We start from the raw sequence: 15887 nt of genomic DNA on the forward strand, positions 1-15887 counted from the left end.
TTGTCTTCTCCCCCCTCATATTTTGCTTGCATTTTACTTCCATGCCTTGTGATTTGCTAGTTGTTTGGAAAAGTTAGGCGTATAGTAGGGTGTCCTTTTTTTTTTTTTTTTTAGTAAATAGGTGGAAGGGTTTGCAACCGAAAAGTGAATTAGTGAGTTTAGCTAGAGGCACTGTGATTCGGTTTACATTTTTAAAAAATGTTTTCTTTTTGACAGAAAAAGACCAAACCTGCCAAGCAACCAAAAGCAGAAAGAAAGGAAGAAAAGAAAAAAGGAAAATCAAAGAAAAAGAGCTAAATAAAATTGTCTATGCAAGCTTACTATTGGACTGTGGGCACAGTAAATGGTTGGGCAAACCAGTTGCCTTGTTAACACTGCACAGCAACGGCAAATATATATAGATCTATCTTTTTTGCAGAAAAAGAGGCAAACAGAATTTATATTGTTCAATTCCTGTAAATACAGAAAGAGGCTCAGCTCTCTGGGAGAAAAAGAGTCCAAGCTGCTAGTGCTTCCCTTCACAAAGCTTTTTTTCTTTTTTAAGAAATGCTCATTATGTTGCTACCCATGTATATAACAGATAATGAACAAACCCTAATCAGTTATTCTTTTTTGTATATGAAAGTGCAGCACCGTGTAAAAGTTGCAATAAAACTAGTTTCATATTTTTAACCAGTTTTTATTTTTATTTTAAATGCATTGCACGGTAATGGAACTTGTCTTACATATCTGCTTGGAAGCTGATCTCTAGCAGTTGCTTGCACAAGTGACTGAATTCGGTGACCACCTGAACAGCAGAGTCAACGGGAGAATCCAGATTCACTTAACAACGGTGTCGCAAACTTATCAACTTAATAACCGCGGCAAGAAGGGTGTTAGGATTCCAGCAATCGCTCTAATTAAATCATGAACCGCAAGCCAAACTTCAAAAAACATCAAAGGATTCATTAGAGGCGACATACTGGCACTGCCCTGTATGAAGCCAATTTATGGCCTACATCATTTCCAGTCCCCTGTGACCCTGTTTCCCCCCTGGCTATGTCATAAATCAGATTCTCCAATTGAGCACGTTCACGGGCTGGGTGTTATCAATCACGTTCTCCAATTAAATATATTCCCGGGCAAAAACTGGTAGCTTAGTTACAATCTTTTAAAGATAAGAGTTGGAATGTACTTCCCATCCTTTTTTATGGCAACTACTAAAACAGGCATAGGAATGTTTTATGAGTTGACAAAGGGTGGTAAAATGGGGCAAACTCAATAAATGTCTCACTGAACAACAGAAATTTGGGGCTCCGTTGTAGTCGTAAGTCGAGGGCTACCTGTGTTCATCGTCGTTTACTTGAAGTAACTTGCGCGGTGTCTTGAGCTGCACCATTTCGCTAAGGACCGGCTTGGTTTATTAAACTTCGGTTGCTCCATGTTAGATCGAAGAGGAGCCATCTGTGCTCATTTTTCAACCGTACAGCGCATCCTTGCAGAGTGGGGAGTCGGTGCCCTCGGTCACGCCCCGATGTCTCATCTTCACTCCTTTGGAGCTACACATTAAGCGCACAGGATTGCGATTTACGTGACTGCCAATGTATCGGCACGAGGGGTCCCAAGCAGAAAAATCAGTGAGCAGAATCAGCGGTATCGTGGAAGGGGGCCCAGCACACACAACCAACGTCCTTCCACATGCACAACACATTGTGGAAAGCAAGCGAAAGAATCTTGGTTGCGTAGAAGAAGCAAAACAGTTTGGGAGGTCTGTGTATGGAGATGAGCGCACATGAGAGAATAGGCCAGTTACTGTTTTAGATACAAACAAATGAAGGTCCTTTAATATTCTAAACATGAAAACGAAGATTGGGCCACTTAACTTGATTGAAATTATTGCTCCACTTCTGGCTTCAGGTACGGTGTGCAATCAGCTGTTCTGCTTAGGCTGGCGGCCTCGACTTTTTCTGAACACATGGGACATGCGCCTTCGCTCTGCAACAAACTATTGAAAGAAGACACTTTCACTACCTCCCACCATGAGCATCATCCGTGCAGGTTGCAAAACATTATACTGGCATCTGGAATTGCTGTCTGCCTCTCTGTCAACAGATTCACTTCAGTGTCTTAAAATGGATGATGATTTATGTTTCTCCAGTTGGTAGAAAAGGAATAAAATTGGCAGAGTGCAAGTCTACCAATTTATTATTATTAGTCAAAATAACCAGAGGCTAGATGTCCCAAAACATTAATTATGTCCATGTTTTTCAACAAACTCGACATTTTTAAAATACAGAGAGAGGCCTGGGAGAATGTCAAATACAAAGAGAATATATACTTTGTCACTAATTTGACATACCATATAATATTTTGGCAGGCCATACAATATTTTGGTACAGTCAATGTACTGTTTAACATTAGAACATTAGAAATGTCCAGACAGATTCATAGACAAGATCAGACACCTCTGTGTGTAGGTACAGACACACACAAAGCAAACTCGGTTTATTTATGATTTGTGAAAAAAATTATAGCAAAGGTTTGCACATTTCAACAACTTAAATGGAGGCAGGTGTTAATTTTAGGGAGAAAGGTTTTTTCCCCCATTTAAATTTATCTGCCAATTACAATATTTCTAAAAGTATCACCTCTCTGCTGATAGCAGATGTTTATCCCAGATACTCAAGGAAAATAATGTTCAGCAAAAAAAGTAAGAGGACTACGTAGTTATTTGCCTATGCAAATTGGTTTAAAGTCAGAGTGATATTTCCTAACTGAAAATTATTATGTGATCCTAATCAATCATCACTTAATAAATAAAATCTCAAACACAGATGGATATATGCTGTCAGATCAGTCCTAATGCAACCAATGGGACATTTTTGTAATGGAGCTTCTGGCAAAAATTGGTTCTGCAAACACAAACATAGCAAAAAAAAACCTTTTCTTTGGCTGCTTATTGGCTGAAATAAATGATTTAAGAAGATGAAAAAAAGTATGTGAAAATGGTCAACAGCCAGATAATATACCGTATTTGCCGGCGTATAAGACGACCCGGCGTATAAGACGACCCACCACCACCACCGGAAACGCCCTCCAGAAATCCCCGGGGCTGCAGCGGCAGGGCAGAGTGCCAGGGGCCGTGGGAAGAGCAGGAAGGCTGCAGCCTTGGGCGGAGCGAGGCGAGCGGGATGAAGCGGAAGCGACGCAGGGGATCCGGGAAGCCAGAGGCGCCTTCGCTGCGTCCAACAAGCATCCGAAAGCCGGCAGTGGATATACCGGCGTATAAGACGACCCCCCCACTTGGAGGCATGTTTTTCGGGGCAAAAAAGTCGTCTTATACGCCGGCAAATACGGTAAGCAGGACTGATTTCGACTTGGTAGAAATCTGAATTTTGTGGCAGGAAAACATTCTTGGCATATAATTAATCAGAGAGTGAAAAAGGTTGCAACTCACATTTTGAACTCTGAGCAGAGCGCCGGGAACTCACAACGGGGGCACAGAGTCCAGTCATCTCTGACCATATGTCGTCCCTAGAAGAATTGCAAGGGGGGGGGGCGCGTCAGGTTTCAATGGGAAGGGAAGTTAAGTGCCTTGCTTGGAAGTAATTACAGGTAATCCTCAACTTACAATAATTCATTTAGTGACCAAAGGTGTAACAGCACTGAAAAAACTGACTTATGAATCCTTTTTCACACTTATGACCGTTGCTGCATCCCCGTAGTCACATGATTTACATTTGTATGCTTGCCAACTGGTTCATGTTTATGACGGTCGCTGTGTCCCCGGGGGAGGGGGTCACGTGATCCCCTTTTGCGACCTTCTGACAAGCAAAGCCAACGGGGGAAGCCAGATTCACTTAACGACGGTGGCTACTGACTTAATAACGGCAACAGAAATTCTGGGCTCGATTGCGGTCGTTGAAGACTGCCTGTATATTATCTATCTATCATCTATCTATCTATCTATCTATCTATCTATCTATCTATCTATCTATCTATCTATCTCTATCTCTATTAATCTATTATCTATTAATTTAATTTATTTTATTTTATTTATTTATTTATTTTATTTATATTGCCACCTATTTGCCCATGGCGACTCGAGGCAGCTTATTCAATGGAAAACCATATTTAAAACAAAAAATAAAAATAAAAAAACAATAAAAACTAACAACGTGAATCAAATAAATTATTAAGTACAATAGAACAAAATCTGGAATAAATAAATAAATCACCCCTCCACCCCAACTCCCACCCCCCTCCCCGACGACAGCAGATTACACTAACCACCTGATGGGCTCCATCCCTCTCTGGTTCTGCTGGCAGAACCAGCTCTTCAGGGCCTTCTGGAAGGGCGTTAGAGAAGGGGCCATTCTAATCTCTGGGGGGATGATGTTCCAGAGAGAGGGAGTCACCATGGAGAAGGCCCTTCTTCTGGGTCCCACCAGGTGTTTCTCCCTCAGGGATGGGACCCACAACATTCCCTGCCTCCTCGCTCTGATGGGTTGGGTGGATGTGACTGGCAAGAGAAGGTCCCTCAGATAACCTGGTCCCAAGCCATGAAGGGCTTTAAAGGTGACAACCAGCACCTTGAATTGCACCCGGAAGCAAATCGGCAACCAATGCAGCTCCTGTAGGAGAGGTGACACATGAGCACACTGGGGTCTGCACAAAACCATGCGGGCCGCTGCATTTTGCACCAATTTCAATGAGACCTTGAGGCTTTTTGAAGCACAAAACCCTGATTCCCAATGCAAAGGGGTGGCCCTCGGAGGCTCAGCTTCAGGAGCTGAAAGGCGGGAAAATCCGAGCCCTAGGAGTTGCTCACCATGGACTCACCGTCGCAATGCAATATGGGAGGTTGTTCTTACAGCCTGGGCATAGAAGCTCACATTCAGGGAGCATGAAGTCACAATACGGGCACGGCGTGGTGGGTTCTTCCCCTTCCCCTTCGGAGCTGTCCGGCCGCCTGATAGCAAAATAAGAAGCCCATTGAGATCCATTTTTTTTAAACTTCTCAGTTGCTTTCCTTGCCTAAAAATTATATTCTGTGCTCCAGTATAGTCACGTCACAAGAATTTTCGTTAAGGTTCTTGGCCCTCCGATCTATTTTCAATTTGATTAGAGCCGTGGTGGCGCAGTGGTTAGAATGCAGGACTGCAGCTAATTCTGGTGAATGCAGGCTGCCAGCAGTTTGGCAGTTCGATTCTCACCAGGCTCAAGGTTGACTCAGCCTTCTGAGGTGGGTAAAATGAGCACCCAAAATTGTTGGGGGCCAGAGGCTGACACTGTAAACCGCTCTGAGGGGGCTGTAAAGCACTGTGAAGCGATATATAAGTCTTAAGTGCTATTGTTATTGATTGTTGGGAGAGGTTATCTCCTTGCTCCATATTTTGCTAGCTAAAACAAATCTAGCTAGTTTAAAAAAAACAAATCTAGCTTCTTTCAGACTCAATAAGCTCACATAGGAATGTGGGGAAACATCAATGCTCTGCTGATTGGTCTGGGAGCAACCTCATTGTTGGCTTATAAGATACAGTAAACCTCAAGGTGCACTTGACTTGGTGGTACATGTTCCTGGCGTTTTTCGGCTAATTCACCATTGCCTTCTTCCAACTGATCTACAACCCAAGGATTGACCACCATTCAGTCAGAGCTGAAGAAGCCTCTTGAATGGGAAGCGAAACGTCTTCATAGGAAAACAAGAAAGTCCAGTGTTGCCTCTTCAAAAAAGCACCTTTTGGGACAGCTGCCATGATTCACTTAACTGTGAAAGGTCGCAACATGGGGCAAAAATTCACTTAACAAATGTCTCGCTTAGCAACAGAAATACTGGCCACAATTGTGCCTGTAATTCAAGGACCACCTATGTTCGCAGGATAACAGAATGTTATCAGCATAGACAAGATTGCCATAAGAGCCCAGTTATGCACCAATGCATTCCTAAACCTTGGTTAGACAGAATAACCATAAGCTCACCGGACGAGAGTTTCAATTCTCCTTTTGTATTTCGGGTCAATTTTATTCCGATATTCTGGTCTCATCAGCATGGCAGCAAAAGCAAAGGCTGATTTTTTCAGTCCTGCTCGGTGACATTCAATTACCGTTGAGGTCAGGATGGGCACAATATCTGAGAGTAAAACAGCAGACATCAATCACCCTGCAAAGACATTTTACAGTTTAGCTGCTCATTGTCCATTGGCAGTCAAAACTATCTAGATTGCACAAGAGTTGTTGCTGATAAAATGTAACCTCCCAGAATTTGAAGAACAAGAGACCATCTAAAGATGACAGCCAAAGAGGTAACACCACAGCAACGATATCAGTAACGCACGGAAGAATTTCCAATCACCAATCAATGCATTGATGCAAGCCCTTGTGGTGGTCCAATGGCAACTGGCGGAGAGGGCAGCAGAGTCGAACAATGGGGAGGAACATGGGCCGGTCCAGGAGTCTGGGAAGGACTTGGAGGAGGGTCCTGCATCCGATGCAGAGATGGGGCCAAGGCCATCTGGGAGTTATGTTCCGGAGCCTCCAGAATCTGACAGCAGCGAGGCAGAGGAACAGGGGGAGCCTGTTCCCAGTGCGCGCATGTGCAGAGCTGCCAGAAGGCAAGAATAGTTAAGACAAAAGGGGCGACTCGGGAGTAAGACTTGGAGGTGATTGGCCCTCCCATAAGACATAGAGGAGGAGCAAAGGGACAGGAACCTTTGCAGGAAGCAACTTTGTTCGTACTGGTCAGTTTGAAACCTGAAGCTCGGTATCGAATTTGTGTTCCATTTTAGCCTCATATAACTAATTGGACATTTAGTCATTGGCAGCATTTCAAGGAAGATAAAGGTGCGTGCTTATCAGACTTATCTGGAAGGAATTTGGCAGACTTCCGTGGGACTATTTACAAACTGTTTCAGACTCATTACAGGCTGTGAATGACTAAAATTCACAGCCATTGCAATAAAGAAAAACGGGTTTTGGGACTAACGTGTATTTGTTAGTGTCTCCATAAGCCTTGATCAGAACAGCCCTATTCAGCAATCTCTACATGATACAGGCAATAATTAAATCTTAATCTATTTATAGCAAAGTCTAGATAACTTGAAAAAAAATATCTTTTACCTCTATTGTAAATTGTTACACTTCCAAAATAAAATAAAAACAAAGAAAAGGATGAAGACAATATAGATCACGTTATCAAGGAAATGAAATGAGTATGACAGAATAGGAATCATATTTACCAGTTTAACACAATAATTTTAATAAAAGTTGCCATGCTCAACTCTTTAACGAAGCAGAAAATATCCCCGAATCCCTCAAAAGGGACAGATTTCTGGTTTGGGTAACACTTACGAGATGGAAACTTGCTGATATTATTAGCAACACGAATGAGCATACGTGCTCCTTTCATGTGGTCCCCGCGTTTAACATGAATCTGAAATATACATGTGAATCAGGCATTATTGGTAATATTTAGGAGCCATCCATAGTAAACAAGGAAAAAAGCAGATGATCATTAAAGGATTGGTTGAGCTTTGTGGCTATTTACAGAATTTTATAATGATTTTCTTTGCTACAAGTCCTTGAATTGATCATTCCTCCACCTTATAGTAATACAGGTAGTCCTCAGCTTACGATCACAATTGAGCCCAAAATTTCCGTTGTTAAGTGAGACATTTGTTAAGTGAGTTTTGTCTCATTTCACAACCGTTCTTGCCACCGTTGTTAAGTGTATCACTGCAATTGTTAAGTTACTTAACTAGGTTATGGAATGAATCTGGCTTCCCCAATGGCTTTGTTTGTCAGGTGGTCGCAAAAGGAGACCACATGATCCCAGTGCATTGCAACTGTCATAAATACATACCAGTTGCCAAGCCTCTGAATTTTGATCATGTGACCATGGGGAATGCTGCAATGGTCGTAAGTCTGAGAAATGATACATTTGCATTAAATTTCACTAGTTTGGATTTAATCTTTCTATTAATACATACATGAAAAAGTAGTTACCTTTACTAAAATGTAACTGTGTAGAATCATCAGGTTTGTAGCCATCTCAGAGGGTATTTTAATTTTCTGTACTTTTAATTCTAAATACATACTGAAGAGAACATCGTGGGCTTTTCGATAATGCCCTTTTTAAAAGAAAAACAAAACCAAAAAAAAAGAAAGAAAACCAAAGCAATTAAATTTCGGTAAAATAGTTAGCCTCTTCTCAAACTCTTTCAGATCAAGCTAAGTGCTAAAATTTAGTTACTGATTTGTCAGTAAGACATTACAACCACAATGCAAATTCACTTTAAGCTGGGTGCGTGAATCTAAAACGTTAAATTCCAGTAACAAAGGGGGGAAAGCAGCTTAAATTTAATGGTGTGTGGGATGCCCACAGTATGTGAAAATTTAGTAGTCAAAAAAATGGATTCATCTTCTAGTTATGTTACTTCTCCAAATGAGACCTGCTGAGCATTTATGAGGTTAAACTAACTATTTGGTTTAATCCAGAGCAATGCTGTCATACAAAATGTGGTTTGAGCAGGGGTGGCAACTTTTAAGATCTGTGGACTTGGTTTCCCAGAATTCCCCAAGCAGCCATGCTGGCTGAGGAATTCTGGGAGTTGAAGTCCACAGGTCTTAAAGTTGCCAAGGCTAGACACCCTTGGCCTTGAATAAAAGCAAGGGAAAACACAGCCAGCACTCTTAATAAACAGGAGAGGAAACACTGAAAAATAAACTCAACCTTTAATGCATTATTTTAAGTTTCACAATGGAGAGACGATGTTCCAGTGTCCCACTTCTTTCATGCGTGACCTCCTGTGTTGTATTGGTCAGATTTGCCGTCCAGAAATGAACCACCCAAAGGGCCATACCTGCGCACTGTTCTTCTCGAGCGATGATGATCGCTGTCCGAGCAGCTTCTCGGTATTGCTTTAATGCCATGTAGAGTCGAAAGAGATATTTGGCTTCCTTCAGAACAAAAAGAGAGAGTTGCATCTCAGAGTATGCCAAATTCCTCCTATCTTCCGGCTGGATTTTCGGAAGGCTTTGTAAAATAAACCGCTTGCATTTGTTCTGGCTAAGTGCAGTCAGCAATGGCGCCATACGACGTTTTAGCTTTTAAAAACCATAGATGGCTCTACAATATGAGCATAGGGCAGCCACGACATGTGGTTTTGTAATCTGCCAGTAAGTAAACATCGTAAATTTAAAAAAAAATATTTGCGGGGTCCTTGGTGCTTTCTGAGCTTGGTAATTTTCCTGCAGACGTTTCATTATCAATCTAGGTAACATCATCCGTGCCTAGAAGGGAGCGGAGGGGTCTGCTCTCATTTTATGGTCTTATTTGAACAGTTGATCTAAATGTTTTTGTGGCCCTACTTTGCAAGGATAGAGTTCCCTATTTAATTTAGAGCTGTAACAGACTCCTGCAAGTCTGATTGCGGTCTGCCTTCTCCTTTTTCATATATCCCTGTGATGCTTCCAAATAGTATCTTTGTTTTCTGGGACTGTTTCAAAGAACGTTTGACCCCTCTTTGGTCAGATATGAGAGATTCCATTCTATAGCATATAATAAACGTATTTGCATTTGCAGAGGGGCAGAGGTACAAGATTTGGCTCACATACTATTTGTTGTTTGTATAAGAGGGTGAGAGACAGGTAACTTGGTTCATGCACTGCTCAAAAAAAATAAAGGGAATACAAAAATAAGACATCCTAGATCTGAATGAATGAAATATTCTTATTAAATACTTCGTTCATTACCTAGTTGAATGTGCTGACAACAAAATCACACAAAAATTATCATTGGAAATCAAATTTAGCAACCCATGGAGGTCTGGATTTGGAGTTACACTCAAAATTAAAGTGGAAAAAAACACTACAGGCTGATCCAACTTTGATGTAATGTCCTTAAAAAAAGTCAAAATGAGGCTCAGTAGTGTGTGTGGCCTCCACGTGCCTGTATGACCTCCCTACAATGACTGGGCATGCTCCTGATGAGGTGGCGGATGGTCTCCTGAGGGATCTCCTCCCACACCTGGACTAAAGCATCCCCCAACTCCTGGACAGTCTATGGTGCAACGTGGCGTTGGTGGATGGAGCGAGACATGATGTCCCAGATGTGCTCAATTGGATTCAAGTCTGGGGAACGGGCGGGCCAGTCCAGAGCATCAATGCCTTCATCTTGCAGAAACTGCTGACACACTCCAGCCACATGAGGTCTAGCATTGTCTTGCATTAGGAGGAACCCAGGGCCAACCGCAGCAGCATATGGTCTCACAGGGGGTCTGAGGATCTCATCTTGGTACCTAATGGCAGTCAGGCTACCTCTGGCGAGCACATGGAGGGCTATGCGACCCCACACCGCCACTGCCAAACCGGTCATGCTGGAGGATGTTGCAGGCAGCAGAACGTTCTCCACGGCGTCTCCAGACCCTGTCACATCTGCTCAGTGGGAATCTGCTTTCATCTGTGAAGAGCACAGGGCACCAGTGGCGAATTTGCCAATCTTGGTGTTCTCTGGCAAATGCCAAACGTCCTGCATGGTGTTGGGCTGTAAGCACAACCCCCACCTGTGGACGTTGGGCCCTCATACCACCCCCATGGAGTCTGTTTCTGACCGTTTGAGCAGCCACATGCACATTTGTGGCCCACTGGAGGTCATTTTGCAGGGCTCTGGCAGTGTTCCTCCTGTCCCTCCTTGCACAAAGGTGGAGGTAGCGGTCCTGATGCTGGGTTGTTGCCCTCCTACGGCCTCCTCCTCCATGTCTCCTGATGTACTGGCCTTTCTCCTGGTAGCGCCTCCATGCTCTGGACACTACACTGACAGACACAGCAAACCTTCTTGCCACAGCTCTCATTGATGTGCCATCCTGGATGAGCTGCACTACCTGAGCCACTTGTGTGGGTTGTAGACTCCGTCTCATGCTACCACTAGAGTGAAAGCACCGCCAGCATTCAAAAGTGACCAAACCATCAGCCAGAAAGCATAGGAACTGAGAAGTGGTCTGTGGTCACCACCTGCAGAACCACTCCTTTATTGGGGATGTCTTGCTAACTGCCTATGCTTTCCACCACTTGTCTATTCCATTTGCACAACAGCATGTGAAATTGATTATCAATCAGTGTTGCTACCTAAGTGGACAGTTTGATTTCACAGAAGTGTGATTGACTTGGAGTTACATTGTGTTGTTTAAGTGTTCCCTTTATTTTTTTTGAGCAGTGTATATAAAATGACATGTCCCTTATTTGCAGCCAGAATTTGAAAACCAACTTTTAATACGGCCCAGTACGTGAGTAAAATGGTTTGGCTGAGATCGGCATATGTGGGACCAATTGGGGTAGATTGTAGGGGTGATACTGAAATATAAGTTTGTCCTATTTATCAATATATCAAACTATTGCACTTTATTCCAATTTCATTTTAAATTGTTTTTATAGGGTTTTATTAATAATTTGTTCTTGGAATTCTGTACTTTGATATGGCCTATGGGCTAATCAATAAACTGAACTGAACTGTTTGGCTAAGCGCTGGTTCTTGCATATTTTTGTTAAGTTCATCTCCCTTAGTCTCTACAGCTAACTGAACTAACCGTGATCTAAAAAAATATTGCTGTGAAAGTAACTTGACAATAGCCCAGTTCCAGCTTAATAAAGCCCCTTTAAAAAGCATCAGGCTTTGGATTCAGACCTTTGTCTACCATTTGTGTCAAATGAGGGTAGCACATTTGGAAGGAAGGAATGCAGTGGATCTAAAACACATAGGCAAAGGGATGCAGCATTAAAACTTCTTTCAAACACGAACAACTATCACTGTTAAAAATAATTTGAATAAAAATACTCACAGAAACAGACTACGGAAGTTACAGTAAAGCAATTGGAAAAACAAAATGAGGTTTGGGTAAGAAAACAAAACAACTGGTAGAAAATAAATAAACAAAAAGATACAATGACTAGGATTAAATAAGATAACACAATGCAGCCTTTAAAAATAGTTGCTTGTTTCAAACTATTGGCAGGCCTGCACTGGAAAGAGGACTATGCCATTTGTCTGTGGATCATGTCATAATTTGAACCAAATTCAATGTTACAGGTAGTCTTCAACTTACGACCACAATCAAGCCCAAAATTTCTGTTGCTAAGTGAGGCATTTGTTAAGTGAGTTTTGCTCCATTTTATGATCTTTCTTGCCACAGTTGTTAAGTGGATCACTGCAGTTGATAAGTTACTGACCTGGTTATTAAGTGGACCTGGCTTCTACATTGACTTGTCTGGTCAATGACCTGGCTGGTTAGAAGGTCTCAAAAAAGGATCCACTTGACCGACATAGCAACAGTCACAAGTATGAACCCATTGCCGAGCATCTGAATTTTGATCACCTGATCACAGGGATGCTACAAAGATTGTAACTGTGAAAACAGTCGTAAGTCACTTTTTTCAGTACCGTTATAACTTTGAGCAGTCTCTAAATGAACTGTTGTAAGTTGAGGATTACCTGTATTCCTGTATGGTATATAAGAGGGTGTGATTTATTTTTAAAAAGCCACAGTTGTGTCTTTATATCAGAGATGTCCTGTGATGACCCGCGGTGTGGCACAAAGGCAACACAGTCAGATAATCAATAAGAGTCCCTTTATTAGCTCCAACTTTGCCCCCAATGTCCAGGTTACCTTCTGGGCTGGAGAAAAACTCTCCCAGGAACAGCCTTTGACTGCAGAGAATTCAGTCCAAACAAGCCAAACTGAAGTAATTAGTTTGGCAGGGCGGGAGCAAGAATTCCAGACTTGAAGGCACGGCAAAACTCACATGTTTGGGAAGGCGCCAGGAACAAAGATAAGCCACAACAACACGAGATAAAACCACGTTTGCTCCCAGCAGCCTGCCGCATGCAGCCTGCCTTTCTTATAAACTGTCTTCCCAGCTGCAGCTAATGAAGGCAATCAGGGCCCTTTCCTCCCCCGTAAGCCATGCAACTCACATTGCTCCCTTCTCCATTCCTCCCTGCGTGCCTTAGGATGAAGAGGGTGTGGCCCTGGGTCTTTTTCCGAATTCCCTCTCCCTTGCTTTACCTCTTCCCTGCTCTGCCCGGCCAGCCTTTGCCCTTCCCCAGTTTGCCCTTTGCCCTTCCCCAAAGGAGCCACACTCCCACTCCCTGTCAGCTGTCTGGCTTCCTCCTTGGATTCAGACTCTGACAGGGGCATGACATGTCCAATCCTGACAACATTAAGACTTGTAGACTTCAACTCCAGACAAACCAGGCTGAAGTCATCCTTAGCTGTGTTAAAAATTATTCTCTTTGCTCTTAATATCAGCATTTATCTAGAGAGGTTCACAGACCTCTGCGAACAAAATGATGACCTATCAGAATTAAAAATAAATAAAAGTACAGTCATTCCAAATATTCATATATAGGAAATGCACTGTAAATATGACAACAGTGGCTCATCCGGTGCTAATTTTCCCTGTGTCGTGTTTTGGCATGCAGGCCCAGGCCTTCTGGTGCTCTAGGGTTAGAAAATGTTGAAATGGTTTCGCTCGCCAGTAAACCAGTTTGAAAAAAAAATAAAACGTGCTGCAGATATGGTAGAAAAATAAGGATTACAAATACTGCCTGGAAGTCCCTACCTTTGGTATACCGTCGTTCTCACCCATGAGGTAATTTATCAGCTGGTCAGTCAAGGCTTCATCCTTTGCTTGCCCCACCTGTTCCGAAAACAAGTGGATGGAACATCACCACAAAGGTAGAGAGACATCGTGGAAAATCAACTTTTATAAAGCTGAATTAAAATAGCATCAGCCTGCCACTGAGGACTTTTTACAAATGATTCACCAAAAGGGAGCCTTCCGTTCATATTGCATACTAGCTTGATACCTGTGCTTTGCTACAAAACTATGTGGTCAGGCTTAGCTTTTGGGGAGGAAAATAAGGGGGGAAAATTCTGCCTCTGCCTACCCGCATCCATTGGTATTCATCTGGCTAGCTTCTTGTCAGTGTGTGAGAGTTGAGGGCTGTTTGGAAACTGAAAGAGTATTTGCTGTGTGAGCAAGGAGACAGCAAGGAGCCTGGGCGTGGCTTAGCTCAACTGTTCTGTACTAAAGCTGCTTGGTGCTATGAAACTGAAACTCCTCTGCTTGTGTTTTGCATTTGGAACAGATTTCTTTACAGGTGGGGAAGGGAAGTAGAACTCCTTAGCATCAAAGCATGTTAATAATAATAACAATATAGGAAATACTCTAAATTCTCTGATGGTCATTTGGAAAAATCCTTTCTTACTGAGCACCTAAAAGCCAAGAGGAACAAACATGCCAAATTTCAAGTTTGTAGGCTTTACGGTTCTGGAGATTTTTGATGATGCGTGAGTGGTCTTTCGCTTTTATATATATAGAAGATTGAAAATAACCAGTATAAATTTTGGTTGTGAAAAAAGAGCAGGATATAAACTAAAAAGTGGTATAAAATATAACTTTATGTTATGTTAAATGTTACTGTAGCGGTGGCATTGAATTTTGGGTTTTTTAAAAAAAAGGTCACATGTATTTTTTTCTTCCTAAATGACATTGACTTACCGTTTCGATTGCCATTTCTATGGCCATATTATCATCTGTGTTTGGACTTTTCAAAAAGTGTTTCAACGCCTGGGAAAACAAATAAAAGATCACATACATTAAATGGCTAATAACTTACTTTCCCCCTCATCTTTACTTTGTGCATATAAATACCCGCGAAAACTTAAGAAAACATACACACACACACACACACACACACACATAATTTGTTTTGCTTTATAAACAAGAATAAAATGCAAAACAGAAAAACAACAAAAAGAAGAAAATGAGTACAAGAAAGGGAGGGGGAAATGACCCAAATATCAAATAAATTTAACATTAAATATGTAGAATCCCTTGGCTACATACTGAGGGGAAAAAAGAAAATCTGATAAAGTCTTCCCCCTTTTGCATGGTAAGAACCTTTTCCACCCCAATTTAACAAAAATACTATATTAAATATTCAAATATGCCAGGTGAGATCTCTGATAATCAAATCGACCCATCATCATCATCACACACACACACACACACGCACACACACAGTCAACAGACTACCCCAAACATTACAATAATCTCCAAATTCCTCCATTAACCATCTGTTGTTGTATTTAACATATACAAAGAAAGAGACATTTTGTAAAAGGTGTCACATACATTGCTTCAAATTTCATCATATTTTATTTATTTATTTATTTTATTTATTTGATTTGCCAATTGTTTACAAGATAATAAGTATAAATGTATACATAGTTGTGAATACATGAAATGGGTACATATAAGAAAAATAAAAGAATAAGAGAAACAATAGGACAGGGACGGTAGGCACGTTGGTGCGCTTATGCACGCCCCCTACAGACCTCTTAGGAAAGGGGTGAGGTCAATAGTAGACAGTCTAAGGTTAAAGTTTTTGGGGTTTGGGGAAGAAACTACAGAGTCGGGTAGAGTATTCCAGACATTGACCACTCTATTGCTGAAGTCGTATTTCCTGCAATCAAGTTTGGTGCGGTTTACTTTGAGTTTGTATCTATTGTGTGCTCTTGTGTTGTTATGGTTGAAGCTGAAGTATTCATTGACAGGTAGGACATTGCAATGTATGATTTTATATACCATGCTTAAGTCAGACCGAAGACGGCGTAATTCAAGGTTTTCAAGTTCTAGAATTTCAAGTCTGGTGGCATAAGGTATTCTACAACGAGTAGAGGAGTGGAGAACTCTTCTTGTGAAATATTTCTGGACTTTCTCAATTGTGCTAATATCAGATACGTAGTGTGGGTTCCAGACTGATGAACTGTATTCGAGTATTGGTCTAGCAAATGTTTTGTATGCTCTGGTTAGTAGTGTGATATTACCAGAGAAAAAGCTACGTAGGA

The 15887-nt window shown here is 41.8% G+C and overlaps 2 protein-coding genes across 3 annotated transcripts in view; one reads left to right on the plus strand and one right to left on the minus strand.

Annotated features, from left to right (window-relative positions):
• Positions 1-672, plus strand: part of RFC1 (replication factor C subunit 1) — a 42729-nt gene extending 42057 nt beyond the window's left edge. Inside the window, exon 25 of the mRNA XM_026675320.2 lies at positions 217-672. Within this exon, the coding sequence (XP_026531105.2) occupies positions 217-297 (81 nt within the window). The 3' untranslated portion in view covers positions 298-672. The remainder of the gene's footprint in view (positions 1-216) is intronic.
• The window catches only part of WDR19 (WD repeat domain 19), a 46909-nt gene continuing 31686 nt past the window's right edge, over positions 665-15887 (minus strand). The window contains exons 28-36 of one of the 2 annotated variants that reach the window (XM_026675319.2): positions 14536-14604; positions 13594-13671; positions 8841-8937; positions 7984-8108; positions 7330-7411; positions 5962-6112; positions 4822-4951; positions 3437-3513; positions 665-1984 (exon numbers count right to left, since the gene is read on the minus strand). In XM_026675319.2, the coding sequence (XP_026531104.1) occupies positions 1873-1984; positions 3437-3513; positions 4822-4951; positions 5962-6112; positions 7330-7411; positions 7984-8108; positions 8841-8937; positions 13594-13671; positions 14536-14604 (921 nt within the window). In that variant the 3' untranslated portion in view covers positions 665-1872. Of the gene's footprint in view, positions 1985-3436; positions 3514-4810; positions 4952-5961; positions 6113-7329; positions 7412-7983; positions 8109-8840; positions 8938-13593; positions 13672-14535; positions 14605-15887 lie in introns of both variants that reach the window. The other variant, XM_087965772.1, reaches the window with a different exon arrangement.

The sequence above is a fragment of the Notechis scutatus genome, chromosome 4 (genome assembly GCF_049901735.1).
Source record: "Notechis scutatus isolate UNSWTSFEM ecotype Mainland chromosome 4, rNotScu1.2, whole genome shotgun sequence".
Lineage (NCBI taxonomy): Eukaryota > Metazoa > Chordata > Lepidosauria > Squamata > Elapidae > Notechis > Notechis scutatus.